Source organism: Mizuhopecten yessoensis, unplaced genomic scaffold, assembly GCF_002113885.1.
Source record: "Mizuhopecten yessoensis strain PY_sf001 unplaced genomic scaffold, ASM211388v2 scaffold9253, whole genome shotgun sequence".
In the NCBI taxonomy this organism is placed as follows: Eukaryota; Metazoa; Mollusca; class Bivalvia; order Pectinida; family Pectinidae; genus Mizuhopecten; species Mizuhopecten yessoensis.
Genome location: NW_018407955.1, coordinates 935,518 through 955,616, shown reverse-complemented (window position 1 = coordinate 955,616; position 20,099 = coordinate 935,518). Strand labels below are relative to the sequence as shown.

The window sequence follows — 20,099 nt, the reverse complement described above, 5'->3', positions numbered from 1 at the left end:
TTTCTAATTTATGCAATTTTGAACTAGTTACCATGATAACAATTATTAGAAATACAAATAAATATTTCCATGACAGTGTTTGGGAAGAATTTAAAATAAAATAAACAGTCATTTCAAAGTCATTTAAAGGTTTTGAATTTTGATGCATTCGGGGGCCAAAACACGCCCAAACCATACATAGTCCTTTCATAATGAACTATTTAAACCCTTGAATTGGAAGAGTTCAAATGTGTCTTCAGAGGTGAATGAGTTAACAAGCCTGTAACTATTTATCAAAGTTTTTTATGAAACACCTGTAAATGATTCATTGCAGAATGTTAGTATTTGTTTGTCTGTAATATTGTATATTACAGACAATGTTCATTTCCAAAAACAAAATTAAAAAAATTCTTTTTGCCTCATTTCAGAAAAAATTCACAAGTCTGTCCTTAGCTTTCAAGACTGACAAGTTAACCTTGGAAAAGCGCCTGGAAATCCAGGAAAGGTCACGAGACATTGCGGAGCAGAACGTGGACACAGAACTAAAAGGACTCAAAGACAACCTAGAGGTAAGCTGAGGACAAATGGAAATTTAGCTTCATTATGAGTTTACAAAATGGAATATTGTGAAATAATGATTAATATTTATTTCTCTATATTATTTGAGTCCCTAAAAGCAAATAATGAATAAGGAGGTGTAAGGTGTTTGCCAGTGTTGAATTTATATTGTTTCAAGACATAACTATGTAAAATGGCTGGTCCCCAAATTATACACAAGTCGGGTGTTCCATATATACTGTGTCGTAATTCCAAGGGGCCAGCACATAATTTCTGACTCCGAGTATGTCAGGAAAATTAAATTAAAAGCCCTAAATTTCTGTTGAACTATTCAAGATATATACATGCAGGCTTATTACCAGGCATGGACTTATTGCTGGATTAATACAGATATTCATCTGAGGTTTCTGCTTGTTCTACAGACCCTTAACCAGTTATGCACAGACACACAGGTCCGCGATGTCCTCCGGAAAATACAGACACACCTAGATATCCTCGAACAAGCCGCAGCTCGGGTGTCCAGTCGAGCAGAGGTGTACGGGGCAGTACAACAGGTAGGCATGACAACTGGATTGATTGTACTTGTGATAGGATAAAACACAGATAGAAGTAACAAGGAAAACACCAACTGTTTTGACAGTAAACAGAAGCAATGGAATTAAGCAATCCTGTTTGAATAAGGAATACTGGATAATTTTGTTTTGTTTACTTATGAAATAGGAGAGGAAGAATGCAACGGCCAGACTGGAGTTCGTTGCAGATCGACCCAGTCCAGTTCCACTACATTTATATGAATATATGATCAATATGAAAACATTAATTGTCTGTTGTAACTTTTACCTGGCACCCCACCCCACATTAGATAGAACAGGACAATGCTCGGGTGGCTCAGTGACAATCAAACCGCTGCATAGAGTGTGGAGCAAATTGTTTTAGTCATCAAAAATTTGCAATATAACATATTTAAGTACCTTTGGTTAACTAACCATATGATGCTATAGCTAGTTCAATAAACTTTGGTATGCAATTACATCTCTTAGAGGATAAGTGTCACGTGCCAAACCCAGGTCACTGTGACCTACAATGTATGAGGATCTGTCTTGTGCATATTTTGTCACGATAAAACACAGGATTTTCAAACTTGGTAGATACATATTTGGTAGATGTTGTTTGATTTCTGTTGTCAAAAGGACTGGCCTAAACCAACCATGATTGTAACTGAATTTTTTCTCCTTTTTTTCCCTTTTTATTTCTTTGTTTTTCTGCTCTGCTTTCAACATAACTAATTCCTAATCAGGAAAAGGAGTTATTTTAACTCATTTCTGAAATTTTATAATGATCTATTCCAACCATTGAATTGGAAGGGTTCAAATGTGTCTTCAGTGGTGAATGAGTTAAGAAATATATTGCATTCCCTAATTATAGCTTTGAGAAATGCTACCTAGCTTTCCATACAAACACATAGTTGAGGACTTATACAATGGAATGCATCTTGTCTGTGAAATTTATATAAAAAGTAACATGTGTGTTTTGATATTTTGTAGGAGAAGAGGATGAGCAAAGCAATAGAAATAATGATTACACATGTAGATACAATACGTATGGTGCATGAACGGGTCAACTCAGAACTGGAAGAGGCTAGGTAAGGAGTGACAATTCTGTTGTATGCCATTTTGAAATTCAAATTTCATATTCCATGAAGGGATTTTATGAAATGATGCAACAGTAGTTCATAGTTGAACACCATTTGGCCTTCTACTTCTTACTTCCTAATTTAAGATTATTGGGTATTTTGATTTGAAATTGACTTGTACATGTCCTGAAAAGTGCTGGAATGGGTCAGTGCTTGAAAAATACTGACCCATTCCAGCAAATCTTGTTTCTTTCCAAGCAACACTTTTAACTGTGATCTCTCTTTTTCTTTCAGAAAATTGTTACAAGACAGTCGTCCTTTCGGAAGTGCTGGTTTAGAGATAGGTAAGCTGAATGTATCATCTGTTATGTAATCATGGAAATGCCAATTTGCCTAGAGCACTTAAATATCTATAAGTACACATTTTATAAGTATATGTGCATTTGATGGCTGTATAAAACTATAACAGGTATTAGCATTGGACAGATTATCTTGACCCGCTGTGATGTAGCAAGGTTTATTTGTCTTGTATAAAATTGATTTATATGTTTATGGAACAGGAACTAAAGCTCTCATAGAAATGACATAAGAGTAGCAATTCATTCATGAAATTAACAAACTTGTAATGAGGCCTAGTCCTGAGAATTACATTAAAAGAGGCCAAAAGGAGACTAGATAATCTCGCAGATACATGTGTAACACATAACTAACCCCTTTGAAGTGTGTATTACATTTGGATGTCAAATTGTTCAGAAGTATTAAGATGTATAGGTCCATAGCTTTTTTCTGATTTAAGTTCATCCATGTATATTTTTCGTAAGCTAAGGAATAAAATATGTAATATTTATCTTTAAAATAATCTTTTGTTGATGATTTTACAGGTGATTTTCCACACATGAGTAAACGATCTTTGTCCCTCTCACAGCAAGGCCAAGGGTTCCAGTCACGGGTACGTTATCACAGTTTTACATTTAATTATAATCTTAAGTGACTTTCAAGTTCAGTTAGCAGCAGATCACTTAATAGTTACATGTACCTTAATTAAGCTCAAATTGTGAGTATAGGTTTTAATTTTGAATACTAGGATTCACAAATTAGACACAGGGAGTAATACAGCCAGGGGCTTTAAAAGTAAATTAACCTGAAGTGAATTACAAATGGAGATTACTATAAATCATATTTCTTAGCATGTAGTGTATTTCTTAACCCATTAACCCCTAAAGTCATATATGAACCTTACCAAATCAAAGACTGGGCAAGTCCATTTTAAAAATGTAGGGGTGAATGAGTTAAGCTATGCTTGTGGCTTTTATTGGTGACTATTCTATTTTGTGATTAGGAGGATGCTATTTCAGTACTGATATTAATGATCTGTTGAATTTAAAATTCACATGGGAGATACAAATTCACCAGTGAGCCTAATAGCAAAAATTAATAAGTTTGTAAAAAAAATATTGAAATGTATATTTAAATCCTAGCAGAAGCATGAATAGTTATTTAGTATGAATTAAATGACATTGTACTTCAGGGAAAATGTGTAGAGGAAGTAAATTATATTAACAGGTGCATACTTGCCAAATCTTCCTATTTAGGATGGAGATTCCCGATTTTGAACCCTTAAATTTAACATTTTCAACCAGTGAATTTACTAAACTATTCCTATATTCTAAAGATCTAATTATTTTATTTGAAAGAACAACTCAAGATAAGTCATTTATAGGGTTATTTTGTCTCTAGGGGGTAATACACACGTTTTATTTATGTTTTAATTTTGAGCATACAGAATCTCCCCCATAGAAATTTTAAAAAGTTGTCAAGATGCAGGTGTAACTTTCAGGTATCCCTACAGGAAAACCATAAGTGATAAATTTATTACCTTCCTTGTGTCATTTATCTTCATTCATGGTTATTAGCCAGAATAAACCAAATACCTTTTTACCTTGTTTTTTCATAAAAATCATTCACAATCTTGTGGACAAGCCATCAACAGCAGATGAAACTATGCATTTATTTATGGATTATTTTCAGGTAAACAACATTTCCATATTTTGTACAGGGGACAGAATACAAGGGCTGAAAATGAATGCAAATTTCATATGTAAACTCATATCTCATTGAAATTTACTATGTCAGAGTTCCCCTGAAGCAATCTTTTAGCCCCAAATTTTTGCATCATAAAAGGTCTTGTCTTTTGTTATATATAGATAAACATTAAGGAATTAAATTACAAATATTCTTACCAATAGTTTGATGTGTTGTTACAGATGAAGGGACGTCGTGTCAGTGAGGTGGCCATACCCCGAGCACTGGGAGGAACAGGTGTACCATCCTTCACCCACTCAACATCCATGGTATTGCCTAAAATTTATTCAGTCAAATTTATTGTCCTCTTATCAAGTTTTCTGTTGATAATTTTTTTCTTAATGCTTATATGATGCAGTAGAACCTGGTTTGTTTGGACAGTTACTGTTCACAAAAAAAAAAGTAAAAAAAAACAGTAAAATATTTAAACAAAGATTCTGTAATATTTTCGGAAGGAAAGCCAATTTTCCATTTGAGTCCTAATTACTAGGTTCCACAGTATTGATAGTTTTTTCTTGATATTGTAATCTTCAGATCCTACCTTTCTCTTGTTAATCCACACTTGACTTTAAACAGAGTGTTGGGTTCGAGAGTAAGGCTTGATTCTGTAACAAATCCACTTTTTGCTGTGTTCTGTAGCATTAGTTCACACACACATGTTTATGAACAATCTAATGTTCGCATTACCATGTGAAAATATTCAGCTTCTGTTGGATTTTATTTTATTTTATGGAATTTTAGGATGAGGATTATCATCTAAAGTATTTCATATCTTTAATATATCTATATAACACAATACTGTTTCCATGGAATTTCACTAATTTTTCTGGTTTTTGAAAAGGGGTCACGGTTTACAAAATATTTTTTACAATGGCTGTGTCTTGTGGCAGCTTTAGCATGTATCATTCTACTTCAGTAGATATTTATTGTAGATGCAAGTTTCAGAAAATTCTTATTAAAATTCATCACCAATTATCATATTTTTACTCTATGTATTCTATTCTTTATTAAAACATGCATTTTACATTTTTTTTCTTACATAATATATATACTTATTTATTTCTCATGTTAATATATTTCTGTGAACTTTGACCTCTTCCTGTGCCAAAACTGTTGTAGTTGTTGTCTCCTTGTCTGTGATTGGCCACTTCTCTGTATCCTTGTCTGTGATTGGTCAGATCTCCTTATATACTTTATGTGGATCCATCAACTTAGCTAGGTACTTTTAAGACTAAACAAATGTTGGTAAATGTATGTTTAAATGATGTCTCTCAATACAATACCACTCTCTGGTAGCGTTTGGAAACCTGTCCTGTTTTCCTTCTTCAGCTTAGTAAGTAATAAATCTGTGTGTCCACACATTAGATTCCAGAGATGATCTTAACCCTTTCACCCCTATATAACCTCAATAAACTCTACCATGCATTGATCTGGGTGAGTCCAATATGGTCTATAGTGGTGAAAGGGTTAAGAGTCATTCAGTTTAAATTTTCTGAAATGTCACACCCCTATACACTGTGATTTGTTGATGTGTAATAGGGGTCCTAATACAAAGGTCAAGGTCACTGTTACTGAAAATAAAAAGTGGCGAGGAGAGTGATCTGCCCCTTATCCAAGGGGCTATATCATCACAAATATGTTGTTTTGCCCTTTCTGACCCAAAGGTGTTAATTTTGAGGCAATGTTTTTTTGTAGATATCCTTACTAAATAATACCATGTAACCTGGATCCCTAAATCCAAGATGGACACTGGTCAAGGTCACTCTTGCTAAAAATAGAACAGGGTTGATATAATGTACTATCTGTCACAAGGCCTCATGATTTGATTCTGTCATTAAGTGATGAATAGACTTTACTGTCAAACTTTGTACTGTTCTTAACTATGCCAAAAGAATTCAGCGTATCATCTTTGAGACTAAACCAGAGATTTTGTCAACAAATTTGCTGTATATTCGTAATTCTTTATTGATAGTAAACTGATACAGTTTATAGATACAACCTTTGCATTAAACTTAATTACAACAAATATTTCCAGGGCCATTCCATTAATACAACATTTAACTATCTACTAAATCATTAACTCGTAACATGTTTGCTTGATGGACAAATTTTCCTAAATTACACAATTTTTTCGTATAGAAATATAACTAATTTAAAGACGGAGGGATTTATTCGATAATAGGGCTTAATATATTTGGTTCTCAAATCATTATACAAGGGGCATTTTAACATGAAATGGTATTCGTCCTCGATGTTATTAAGACACACAGGGCAAGTTCGAAGCTGACGTGGAACATTTCTGTGTCTGCCTCATTCGATAAGAAGACAATGCAATAATAAACGTAATCGAACAATAGTTTTTAGCTCACCTGGTCCGAAGGACCAAGGTGAGCTTATGCCATACCGCAGCGTCCGTCATCCGTCAACTTTACACTACTAGTCATGAACCACTTAGCGGATTTTAACAAAATTTGGTGTGGAGCATCCTTGGGTGAAGAAAAACCAATTTTGTATAAATGGTGGGTCTGGCTCCCCAGAGGCCTGAGGGGCGGGCCAAATAGGGGAAATAAAGTATATTATTCTTTAAAATCCTTCTTCTTCTGTAGGAATGAAAGGATTTGGTCCATATTTGGTCAGAAGCATCCTTGGGGGAAGGGGAACAAAGTTTGTATATTCATTTTGTTAGAATATAATTGATATATCAAACAAATGGTGGATCTGGCCCCCCTGGGGGCTGAGGGGCGGGCCCAATAGGGGGAATATAGCAAATTCTTTAAAATCCTTCTTCTTCTGTAGGAATGAAAGGATTTGTTCTATATTTGGTCTGAAGCATTCTTGGGTGAAGGGGAACCAATTTTGTATACACCGTGGATCTGGCCCCCCAGGTGCCTGAGCCATGGGGCCCAGTAGGGGAAACATAGCAAATTATTCTTTAAAATCCTTCTTCTTCTGTAGGAATGAAAGGATTTGTTCCATATTTAGTCAAAAGCATCCTTGGGGGAAGGGGTACAAAGTTTGTATAAATGGTGGGTCTGGCCCTCCTGGGGGCTTAGGGGCGGGGCCCCATAGGGGAAATATAGCAAACTCTTTAAAATCCTTCTTCTTCTGTAGGAATGAAAGGATTTGTTCTATATTTGGTCTGAAGCATTCTTGGGTGAAGGGGAACCAATTTTGTATACACCGTGGATCTGGCCCCCCAGGTGCCTGAGCCATGGGGCCCAGTAGGGGAAACATAGCAAATTATTCTTTAAAATCCTTCTTCTTCTGTAGGAATGAAAGGATTTGGTCCATATCTGGTGAGAAGCATCCTTGGGCAAAGGGGAACAAAGTTTGTATAAATGGTGGGTCTGGCCCTCCTGGGGGCTTAGGGGCGGGGCCCAATAGGGGAAATATAGCAAACTCTTTAAAATCCTTCTTCTTCTGTAGGAATGAAAGGATTTGGTCCATATTTGGTGTGGAGCATCATTGGGTAGTGGGGAACCAATTTTGTATAATTGGTGGGTGTGGCCCCCCTGGGACCTGAGGAATGGGGCCCAATGGAGGAAATAGACGTAAATCTTCAAAATCCTTCTTCTTCGGTAGGAATGACAGGATTTTGTCCATATTTGGTCTGAAGCATTCTTGGATGAAGGGGAACCAATCTTTTATAAACGGTGTGTCTGACCCCGCTGTAGGCAGAGAGGTGGGGCCCAATAGGAAAAATAAAGGTAAAACCTTTAAAATCCTTCTTCTACCATAGGGATTAAGGGATTTTATCCTAATTTAGTCTGGAGCATCCTTGGGCCAAGGGGACTCAATTTTGTATCAGCATTAGGTGTGGTCTCCGAGGGGGGCAGAAGGGTGGGGTCCAATAGGAAAAATAGAGGTAAAACCTTTAAAATCCTTCTCCGACCATCGGGATTAAGGGATTTTATCCTTATTTAGTGTGGAGCATCCTTGGGTGATGGTGACTCATTTTTGTATAATTGGTGGGTATGACCCCCGTAGGGGCATAGGGGTTGGGCTCTGTTTGAAGTTTGTTCTCTATATCTCAAGTACTGGATGGATCTTTCTGAAATTTCATATGTACTAACAGCACCTACCATGGAGTGCTATATCTTTACTTCATACCAATTACTTTAATTATATTCAGGTGAGCGATAAAGGCCCTCTTGGCCTCTTGTTTTATAATTAGCAGGAATTAGTTTTGAAAGATAAGTTTTAAAATATTCCCTGTTACTTTGCCTAGAAGGGACTGATGTAAACTCTCTATTACATTGCGTAGTTGAATGAAAAGGTAACATAAAGGTTTTCACAGTATTTACAAATGAGGTAAAACACCTCAATACCGTTATCAGTCGATAAATCGTTCTCTTCAACACAAATGTTAATGTAATCGATATGATCAAAAATCGTCCTAGTATATAAACTGCTCTGACTAAAGTTCAAAGGTCAAGGTCAATTTGTAAAAGTTTTATTTAATTTTATGTTGTTTTTTATGCACCAATGCACACCTATAATATATTTAACAAACATTTTTTCTGGTCTGAATGAATTCTTTCTACTTTTCTCAAGCCAATCTCTACCATGCTGCATTGTTCATAAAATTCCATTTTGTATTTTTCTCTCTTAAACTGCTACAATTGATATTGAGTATGAGTTATTTTTAAGTTCAAAAACGTTCCAGATAGTGACAGTGACATACATTTAAGGGAGACATTAGCGTTAAATCTAGTTAAAATATCCCCTGTTACTGGAAGTTTGGCCACATATCCGAGACTGAGGAGACACAACTTTCAGCTTTGGCCAGCTCACTTGACTGCTAGATGTAGTAATGTATACAATCTTGGCATGTCTCGATAGGATGCTTCTACTATGTCATTGGAATGCAAGCAACCAACTTGGCCAAGGAAAGACTCGCCAGACACAGAGGTGAGAATTTCATGCACAGCCATCTATTCTGGTCAGTAGCCACAGGCTGATGGTCAGATATGGTCAATGTTCAGTGAAAGATGGTCATTTACATGCAGCTCCAAGTGACCTATGGTCAGTTATGAAAACACATGTAGCGGCACTGAGGGTGCACTTAGTTAAAAGCATAATGAAATTAGGCATGATTTCCCTAATGAATGGCTGAGATCAATGTAGCATGTATCAATGGAAATCAGAATGCTGCATGAATGTAGTACAATGCTTTCATTTTTCTCCAACAAAATATTTAAAATAGCTGATGGTTAAAAAATGATGTTAGAGTCTTGATGAAAAAAAATGTATTACCAAAACTTAGATTTCAAGTGTTCATCAAGAATGCCAGGTAAGTTTTCTCTGTAAGGACAAGATGTTTGATGTTTATATATCTGTGTATTTTCTAGATGTGTTTATGTATTGTGGCTATTCATTGTGTCCTGATCTGGAAATGTTATACAATACCATTAAATGGAGATAAGATTGTACAATCGACTATTCCCCATTGTTAAGCAAGATCTAATCACTTTGTGTGGGACAGCATACCTTTAATTGACCTTTATTGAACTCTCAGTGACCTTTAATTGCATGACCTAGGTGTAGCTATTAAACATTTTATAAGTTTAAGGGGTATTTTACTGTAAACTTGAAAAGAAAATCAAAATATATGAACTCATATCAACATGTAGTTCAGACAGTGAATTTTGACATTCTTTAAATGAACATTTTATGTTTACTCATTGATAAGTTAATCGAGCTGTGAACATACAACTCACAATACAACTCATAGGGGCTGTAATTAAATGGCCAAGTATCGTAAAATAAATAGTCTTATCAAACAAACTTCTTGGGGAATGAATAATTAAATTTTAATGAGACCAGACTGTGATGGATGTTCTGATAACTAGGGGATTTGGTCCTTAACCATTTCAACCCTTTATAACTTTAGTAGACTCTTCCATGCATTGATCTAGATGAGTCCATTATGGTCTACAGTGGTGACTTTAGATTGGACTTTAAAAAAGGGAAAAGTATGGAGCCCTGATAATCCATTCACCTTTTTCCCCAGCAAAACTGGCAAGAATGTGATACAGCTGAATTACTGGGACTATTCTGTATAAAAAAAAACACTTCTCTGTCTCCTAAATCACTGGCTGGATAGTGGTACAATCAGCTTATTAGTGGCTTGATTAATGAGGCTTAACTTGTCTCAAATTTGATTGTATACAAAAAAGTCTGGTTTCCAGGTATGCCTTCTTTCAATGAAGTTTTCCCAGTCATTAGGTCACCTGAGACAAAGTCTCAAGTGACCTATTGCGATCACCTTTTGTCCAGCGTCATCCATCATCCGGCGTTTCCGTAAACAATTTACATTTTCGACTTCTTCTCCAAAACCCCTGAACCAATTTCAATGAAATTTTGGCAGAAACCTTCCATGGCCAAAGGTCAACAAAAATAGTGGCCGGTTTGGTCCCCAGCCCCCAGGGGCCTGAGGAGCGGAGTCAAATTGACTAAAATTTCAAAAATCTTCTTCTCAAAACCCAGATATGGTAGAATCAAATACTCTTCATAGATGGAAGGGTCTTAGGTGCTTTACCAAAGTTGTGAATTTCTTGACCCTGGGGTCTCACGTTTCCCCCTGGGGAGGGGGTAAACTTTACTATAGTTTATATAGGGAAATCACATTTTGGACCAACATTTGTTTAATTTCCATTGGANAAGACCCAGATATGGTAGAATTAAACACTCTTCATAGATGGAAGGGTCTTAAGGTTTATGACCCTAGGGTCTCACGTTTACCCCACGGGGGGAAGGAGGGAGAGGGGGGGGGGGCAACATTTATTATGGTTTATAATGGCAAATGATACTTTGAATATTACATGCTAATAACTTGATTGGAATTATAACCCTGAGTTGACAGTTTGATACTTTGAAAATTTTGAGCCAGCCCTACCCCAAGGGCTGTAGGGTGGGGCCCAAAAGAGTCAGTGTGCTAAAATTTCTTCATTTTCCTTGTTTAGAATCGGAGGTGCTAGTTTCAAATACCTTTTAGTCTTAAATGTGTATGCTAGATATTGAAAAAGGTGGTTTTATTGTTTTTTGTCACTTTGAATAATATTTCTGTTCATGTTAAAAACAAAATCAACTCTCTGTATAAATATATCAGGTGACCGTTAAGGCCCATGGGCCTCTTGTTAAGTAATGTTTGTGTGCTGTTTTCCTATTTCGAATAAAGTTGAAATAATTTCATTGTTGACTCCCTCCATAAATAACATTTCTTTGCTCCCTCTTTATTCCCTTTGTTTGATATTTGCTTTTAAAGCTATGCTGAACTTTGACCCGCCCTAATTGACATTCCCCTTCTAGTCAATGAAAGCCATACTGAAAGTGTAAGAAGTGTTGCAGTCCTAATGATATTTGTTCTGTAGCTTGATCAAGGGTGAGGTATTACTTCTTTTTGGTAGGGAAGAGGCCTATGGTCATGATAATACAACATGGCACAAATTGAAAAGTTCCAACATTAATGCATAATCAATTCAATATATTGCCAAAATTCAACCCATGGTGTAAGATTGCTTTAAAACCCTGATTAAGGACTTTCCTTTGTAATTTAAAATGCTTTCAGTTTTGTTTTAGTAAGTTGTTGGCCAATACCGCTGCAGTGACGTTTTTAGTCCGCTAGCTGAAGTGATCTTAGCTAGTCTGTTGGCTAATTTGTTGTTTATATATCAGTGGTTGTTTTTGATCCCAGGTTATATTTCAGTGAAGCAGCGAAGAAAAGGCATGTGTATTGTGTAGATTGGTTTAGGAAAAGTCGTCATGAATGTGTCCCTTGATTTCACAGTAGGGTAGAATCTTTGTGCTCTTTCTACCTTGATGGGGTAGTATGCCTTATAGTTTGAAATCTTTACCTTTGTGGAGCATTACAAGATACCGGTATGCCTTATACTGGGTAGTTAGAAGTTTTGACATTTGTTGAATTAGAAGTTTTGACATTTGTTGAATTTTACAAGATACACATTATAGTTAAAAATATTGACCTGTAATTTTGACCATTGTTGAATACTACAATAATATTCCTTATACCAGGTAGTTATAGATCTTAATCTGTTTTGAATATTACAAAAGTTTATGTAATGGGCATCAGATGGTAAAAAAAAAACGTAGCCTCGTTTAAAATGTAGGATTAACAAACAAAATTGCTTATATATAAAATATCATGGTGGGGTTTTTTTTGTATTAAACTTGACTTATAATATAAGTCAAGTTTATAGGTTATATATAAAGTCTCCAGGTACAAAAGTTTACCATTACGGTCCAATTCTCGTATCCACCGACACCTACAAATATTAACTATAGTTTTACTGTACAGGATCCCAAATCCCGATTCCAGTGTGCTGTGGCTTCCATGGCCATGAAGAACGCAGTGACTGACACCTTCCGGCGAAGCTCTCTCACCCTAGGAAAACAAGCCTCCGTCAGTGGCACGCCTCCAAAGTCGAGAGAGAACTCAACTGAGAGGTCAGTATGTACCTAGGTACAGACAGAATTGGTCAGTCTTTAGGACTCTACAGAGGTGATCAGAGTCTTGGGATATTGATCAGTCAGTTTTGTAAAGCCAGATGAATATAGGTCTCCAAAAATGATTGATAGATCCAAAGGATTAAACATAAAAATGAAATACTGCGAACATAAATATTTTTTGCAAACTCAAATTTTAGCGCATTACCAATTATAGATTAGCGCATTTATGAACTGGCGCATCAATAAAATATAATAGGCGGAGCTCTAAACACAACATAGCTCATGTGTCACCAGTTAGTGGGTTTTTATTGGCTGACTAGTTTCGACTCCTAAAGCAAGTCTTATATCCCCTGAGACTCATCAAGCTCCACATCAAGCAAGAGTGAAGAGGCAGAAAAAAAGGACTATAAGAACCTAGTGTACGTATCGGCATCAACGCACGCCCTGTGCCAAGATGAGTTGGAAATGAACAATCGTAAAACAGACTTTGATCTTTAATAAGCTTTATTGCACTATCTCACATCACATGAACATGTTTTATATTTATTTACAGGTATTGACATTTGTTAAAAGTTAAATAAGACAGGTAATTTTTACCTGCCCTTGGCCTTTTTAACTAATGTCATAGAATGTCCATTATGTATGACGCCACAAAATAAAAATGAGCCCCCCTGAGAGAACCTTGTGGGATATTTTGTATTATATAGCATGCTGTCCTGGTGAAGACTCGCTTTAACCCTTTCACCACTCTAGACCATAATAGACACATCCATATCAATGCATGGTAGAGTCTACCTAAGTTACATAGGGGTGAAAGGGTTAACCCCACTAACTGGTAACGCCTTAGCTGTGTTGTGATTGGAAACCCCGCCTATTATATTTACATATTTGATACCAATCGCCCTGCATACATTCTAGTATCCACTCTCGGAGCAAGATGTTGGCTCTACATATTTTGTTAATCAATAAAATATGCCATAGAGAACTATTTACAAGAACTTCAATTGGCAAATTCATCATTTAGCCTGATATTTAAAAAGTGAAAGGTGCTAAAATTAGACCACCACTAGAATATGTATGTTTACAGTAATATTTTGTGGCTACATACAGCTAAGACTCGAGGCATTCTGGACGGCTCATATGATAATCATCCTATAACTTTCACACAGAATATTCCTGAATAATTATGTCTCCCCTTCAAATGAAGAGAGACATTGTATTAGTACTGGTTCTTCTTCTGGTTTTTCTTCCGGTACTTCTGATTGCAACTTGTCTGGGCCATACATTTTAAACCTTTAAAGATATCTTGATGAATCTTGAAGTATGCCTGCATCACACACAGTAGGTGTGCAGTGCACTGGAATGAGGTCACTGTGACATTCATCTCTAGGTCAAAAGTCTAATTAGTGCAACATTTTCAGTAAATTATTGTCTGTCTGTTAAATTTTAAACTATTAAAGATATCTTGATCAAACTTTAAGTATACCTGCATCAACCACAGAAGGTGTGCAGTGCACTAGAACTAGGTTTCATGCCCTACTTTATACAGAGTTATGGCCCTTTGTTTATTTCTAATACAGAAGTTTGTTTATTTTCAATACCGAAGTTTGTCCACGGCAAAACTTCCATGTCATTTAACCTTTGTTGACCAAACTTGCTATAGTTATGTTTCTTAGGAAGTAGGAGTGTCGCATTCTAAAACCGGTCTAGGCCCTATTCTTCCAAATATGCATATTGGCTAATTAGGGGAGACATAAGCTTTTGTTCACAAAAACAAATTTCTAGTTACCTCTTATTTACTGTAATGATTATGGCTCATAAAACAGTGAAACAAAAAAAAACCTCTAACCTCAGAGTATAATTTGTGGCTGGGAAAGGATATTGCAAGTGATACATTATAGTGGTTAGTTTGACAATCCATTCAAACTTTCTCCATCCATTCTTGATTCAAGCAAAGAGGTTCCAGACAAACAACCAACTAAACAGAATTCTAAAGAAGAGGAAGCATTTCAAAAGGGGTGAGTGTTTGTGTGAAATGTCTAGTGTTTTCGTTAAAAATTTCGAAATGCTGTTTGTGTTGCCTGCAAAGCGAGGCAACATATAGGTATTACTTTGTTGGCGGCGGCATCAGTTGTGTCATCTGAAACAAGGTTTCCGTGTTATAACTTGAGTTCCCTTGGATTGATTTAAATCAAACTTGGTACACATATCGCATATCAATATAACTCGGTTGAGTTTGCAATTCAGAAGTTTTTATGCAATTTTGGTGGAGTTATGCCTCTTTTGTTACCACATAAGGGCATTGGGTAGTAAATGCAAGAACTTTTATATTTTTGAAATCAATTTCTTTCTAATTTTGTATGGTAATGCTAGAAGCAATAATGTTCAACATCGTTTACAGGTTTTTCTGTCAAGTTTTAACTTTCTGCTTTTTGTCATATCACACTGGACATGGCAATGCTGTTCATCGTTTTTGCCATTATTTTTTCCTTGTTTACGCGATAACTCAAGCCAAAACACTTTCCACACTAAAACCACTGAGCAGGCGACACATCAACTCCGATTGAATTCTTGTTTATTCTTGAATCATTACAAAAATATTTTGACATCTTGCTGTCTTTTTTAAGTCGCAGGTGAGTAACAGCTGTGCACTACAGCCGCATATGGCCTCTTGTTTTGATCATTTCTGAGCATTTACTGGTATAAAATGAAATATTATGAGCAATTGAAAGCAGACTAAAGTCTGTAACTTTACATATGATGGTGGGGCAGCGCCAGATACTGGCCATAAGTCTTGGTTTTTCTCCGGAATTCCGGCCTTCCTCCACCACCAAACCTGGCATGTCCTTATTATATTACACAAAAAAACTGGATTGGTGACAATCAAAAGAAAATTGAAAAAGATATCTTATGTAGAACTTCAGAGATAAAACTGTTACACAATTACCTATCAATTTGTACCAGAGATAAATGAAAAGATATTAATATCAGACCTTGTTGTCTTGCAGTCTTTGTGAATTTATTTTATCTCAAACGACACTAAATGACACTGTATAATACAGGTTCCAGCAGGGCTATAAGGCACAGATGGGCCGTGAGCTGTCGTCTCTGAGGGAACACCAGAACTCCATCAACCAGAATCTGGAGGAACTGATGGACACTTACGACAGTCCACCCGAGGAGGAGGAAAGGTCAGAGGTCATACTCACATAGAAACCTACATGTCTAATGTTTAACTCATTCTCCCCTGATGACAAATTTGAACCCTTCCAATTCAAAGGTTGGAACAGTTCATAATGAAATTTCATGGGTGAATGAGTTTAAACATTATAAAGCATTTTGCAGTTTTGAAACTGATTGTAATAACAAGAAGGCTGCCTGTTCAATCTTGAATAATGAAGTTGGGTATTGCAAATTTCTCAACAAACACTAAAAGGATATTTTTTCAAATCTGATGGAAAGTTTACCTTAAGTCCATATTTATGCTTGTTCAATTTCGGAGTCTGTTCCTGAGAACAACATAACTGCTAGAATGGAATTTGACAGCTCAAGTTTGTACTAGAGGGATTTCTCCCATTGGTTCAATGTTTGAAATGAATTTATGCTTGAAGAATGACAGATCAGTCACAAGCACGTATGCAGGGCTCTGTCTGATTTGTCATTGTTCTAGCATTGTTTGAACTGATTGCAAAAATACAACTGCAGCTATCTTAGAATGTGACAATTTAAATTTGTTATTAATAAATACCACTATTTCGCAGGATCTGGGGGGATTTTTCTTACAAAGGAGTTTGATAAACAGAAAAATATTGAAGATCAGAAATCCCTCTTTTTTTGCTTTTTTCACTCATTCCTATTCTAGAAAAGTCAAAGAACAACCTCTCTCTTAAAAAGACAACACCAAAATACAGCTTTATAAAGTTTGCCTCAATGTTATTTTATCAACATGATGCTTTTAAATTTAATTCATGTTGAAATGACCATCAGTCTGAAAGATAAAAGAGGTGAATAAAGATGAAATTAATATAAAACTAATGAAGGGAGGAGGGGTGGGGGGAGATGAAACATAGCATTAACCATATACAGCTGCTTTGATTTGCCGCTTTAACATGGAAACATTTAAAGATGCTCCATGTCTTATTAGTGGGGTGAAACTTGACGTTACCACATAAAATGGATGGACAGTGCTCATTTACATATGATAAAATGTATATACGTTTACAGTGTTATTACCCCTGTGCAGGTTCAGGGAAAGAATAGACCTGTTGTATCCCACTGCATGTTGTAAGTAGCAACTTATGTGGGGGACCCAACAGAATCGATGATCTCTCCCAAGGCTGGACCATCTTCATATGACCGCCATAAAATGGGGGGCATATAGTGTTGCCCATATCATTTCCATCCCATCCTGTCATACATCAAACACTGAAACTAATTTCACATGGGGCAGGGGCATTCATGTCTTACAGCCATTTTCTAGTCCACTAACAACCCAACAAATGATGTGATAAAAGATATTACAATATTGATAGGTCTTTCTAGTATGTATTTTTATTTGGGGGGGGGGGGGATTCTGAAAAAAAAATGTTGAAGGAATGCCTGTCCATATGCTTACATTTGCTGTCAGCATGCTTACTTCCCCATTGAACCCCATTGACTTTTGATCTGTTTCCTTATAATTCTAGGTCATTGCTGTTGAAATAGAATTTTCCTAATCTGGACTCCAGAACAAACTATATCACACTTAGCTCATACTGGTCAATGAAATCATTGCTGTACATATAAATAACAAATTTTGTTCAGGGTTTTTTCAGAGGAATATGCTGCCCAAGTGTTGGCACTCATGTTACATTTCATATTAAGTAAAAGAAGGCTTTGTATTTTTGTAGGACATTCAAGGAGGTTGTTATGGAGAAAATATGGGACATGGTCCCAGAGTGGGAGATCGCAGGCAAGAGGCTGAGGATGACGCTAGCAGGGCTTGTGTTCTTCATGGCCTTGTGTAGCATTATCATGTCCTTCCTACCCCTAGGCCAGGCCATTCAGGTGTTCACGGATTATCGACACATGGACCACCCACCTCTCTGATGACTGCCCCTGTCCTATAGTAGCAACATCTCATCTTGTTTGTTATGTTTTCGTATTTATACAAGTGGTTAGATTTGCTGTCTCTCATGAGAAGCTATTTTTATTACGTGTTAATGTTTTTCAACCATTTATGATTGCGTTACAAGTGTTGTCATTTTAAATTTAGATTATACGAGAAAGCATCTTTGTGTGACAATATGGCTTTACCTGTGAATCATTCATCTTCATGAAGACAAATTGGAATGACTTAATTGTGGATTTATTTTTATTCATGTGATTTGCAGTGGATTTGTATTGAAATATCTCTGGAGTTGTTGATTGACACGCATAATCCACTGCTGGTAAATTTAATGTGCAAGGTGAATATAATTGCTGAGAATGTGTCTGCGAGAATGTGGCTTGATAGAACTTCAGAATGTGATAGAAAGTTGATTGAGACATCCAGGTTTTGCCTGTAACGAGATTGAAAAGTATTGTCCTTTGTTTCAACTTCTGGGTAATAGGTCACTTGGACACTAGAATTTAGTCTCTGCCTCGAAGAGATTGATCTAACATAACGGCATGTTACAAAAACAAACAAAAATGTTTAAAACTTTTCAAGTTCTTCTTGGTTTTCTGGGACAAATATTAATTTTTACCTCCCTTTGTCCAGATCACAACCAAAGTAAACCTCTTTTGATTTTGTTTGGGCATTAAACAATACAGAAATGTTATGCGACAACTATATACCTGAAGATTTCAGGCTTCGATTCATTTTTAATTGAAAAATTATGTTTCACAGATGAAATAAAATCAGGATCTGATATCAAGTTAATTAATGCTGACATCTAGTAGTAGGTAAATAATTTTGGTGATTAATTAAAAAATTTTCATGATTATGATTTTTTTTAATACAGTAATTCATTATGAATTGAAATACCATAATATCATCCATAAGTTATCTTTACCTCTTGTCGTTCATGAATTCTTTTCAAGTGCAATCACTAACAGAGAAATACTAAAGAAAAAGAAAAATTTATGAAAATAAAAAATCGTATAGAAATGTAAGATGTAAGTTCAATGTGTTCTGGCAAGTATTTCTACCATATAATCGTCATTAATGTCGTAACCATGTAGTGAACTTAACATATATTTCATGTAATCATTCATATTTTCCAATTCATTTCAACATATCTATCAATAAAAGTGATAAATGGATGAAAGGTGTTAATCCTTTACTTGTCCTTTTTACTCCAATTGATATTTGATTCTACATATCATGTCAAGTTCTTGGCTACTTTAATTAAATTTGGTTAACAAGCCCGAGAAGACCTTTTATGATTCACATGTCAAAAATGTTTTTTTCATAATCAATACTGTGATATTTTTATCAGAAATATATTAATTCATGTATACATTTATTTAATAATTGTGTGTTCTTAATTGATGATCAATTTTTATGTACAATTTTTGTCACGTGATTGTCATGTGACAGTGCTGTGATTGATGGGTGTGAGGCGGTGCAGAAAGTAAACCAGTTAGGTGATTTACTGGCGAGACTGAAAATTCCTATAGATATATATGCAATAGCTTTTGACATTTAATTATTTAGTTACTGCGTGCAATAATTAATGTCCTGGTGTCTTATAAATAGACTGATAAGTGTGGTCATGTGCTATAAAATTTAGAAAAATACTGTTGTACAATGAAATCATTTATAACGAAACAATTGTATTATCTTACCAAATAACTTCCCTTTACCAAAATAGTACAATGTACCAGTAATCGAAATTGAACTTGGCAGTATTTTTTTTACCTAGTGTGTCCATTTTGATGCATTTATTTCGTTTCTACATATCCAGCCATTTAAAAATTATCAGAAAATGTAAGTGGAATATTTTACATGTGTTGATGTATTGAATAGAGACAGACCTGATGTTGCTGACTCAAAGCTTTGCTAGGGCTTTCAAGGCATATGTTAACATTAAAAGGCTCACCAGGCTTTTTCTTTAAGCAGTCATTCTGTAAACAAAGTCAAGGGAGGTAATCTGGTTATTATTAACAAGAATCTCGCATTTATTCAATGGTCTGTTTAAGCTAAGAAGTCTGAAACGTGAGAATTTTACACATTTCTGTAATATAATAAAGATACATTTTATGCAGTGAAACCTCAAAAGTCTTTTTCATGAAAGTCTGCAATAACACAATTTTCTGTTTTTAGTAAAACACAACTATATTTTATGTAATGCCGCAGAGTAATCAGTTATTATTTGAGACAATAAAATTTGTTTTCAATTACCTGTCTTGTCTA

At 35.6% G+C, this 20,099-nt stretch overlaps 1 protein-coding gene across 3 annotated transcripts in view; it reads left to right on the top strand.

Annotated features, from left to right (window-relative positions):
* LOC110457623 (lymphoid-restricted membrane protein-like) overlaps positions 1-20,086 on the top strand; it is a 223,182-nt gene extending 203,096 nt beyond the window's left edge. For 2 of the 3 annotated variants that reach the window (XM_021508980.1, XM_021508978.1), the window contains 11 exons: positions 408-548; positions 960-1,091; positions 2,082-2,179; positions 2,465-2,514; positions 3,052-3,119; positions 4,435-4,521; positions 9,095-9,163; positions 12,570-12,718; positions 14,674-14,739; positions 15,784-15,912; positions 17,611-20,086. In XM_021508980.1, coding sequence (XP_021364655.1) covers positions 408-548; positions 960-1,091; positions 2,082-2,179; positions 2,465-2,514; positions 3,052-3,119; positions 4,435-4,521; positions 9,095-9,163; positions 12,570-12,718; positions 14,674-14,739; positions 15,784-15,912; positions 17,611-17,809 — 1,188 coding nt within the window. In that variant the 3' untranslated portion in view covers positions 17,810-20,086. The remainder of the gene's footprint in view (positions 1-407; positions 549-959; positions 1,092-2,081; positions 2,180-2,464; positions 2,515-3,051; positions 3,120-4,434; positions 4,522-9,094; positions 9,164-12,569; positions 12,719-14,673; positions 14,740-15,783; positions 15,913-17,610) is intronic. The other variant, XM_021508979.1, reaches the window with a different exon arrangement.
* Positions 20,087-20,099: the final 13 nt, after the last annotated feature.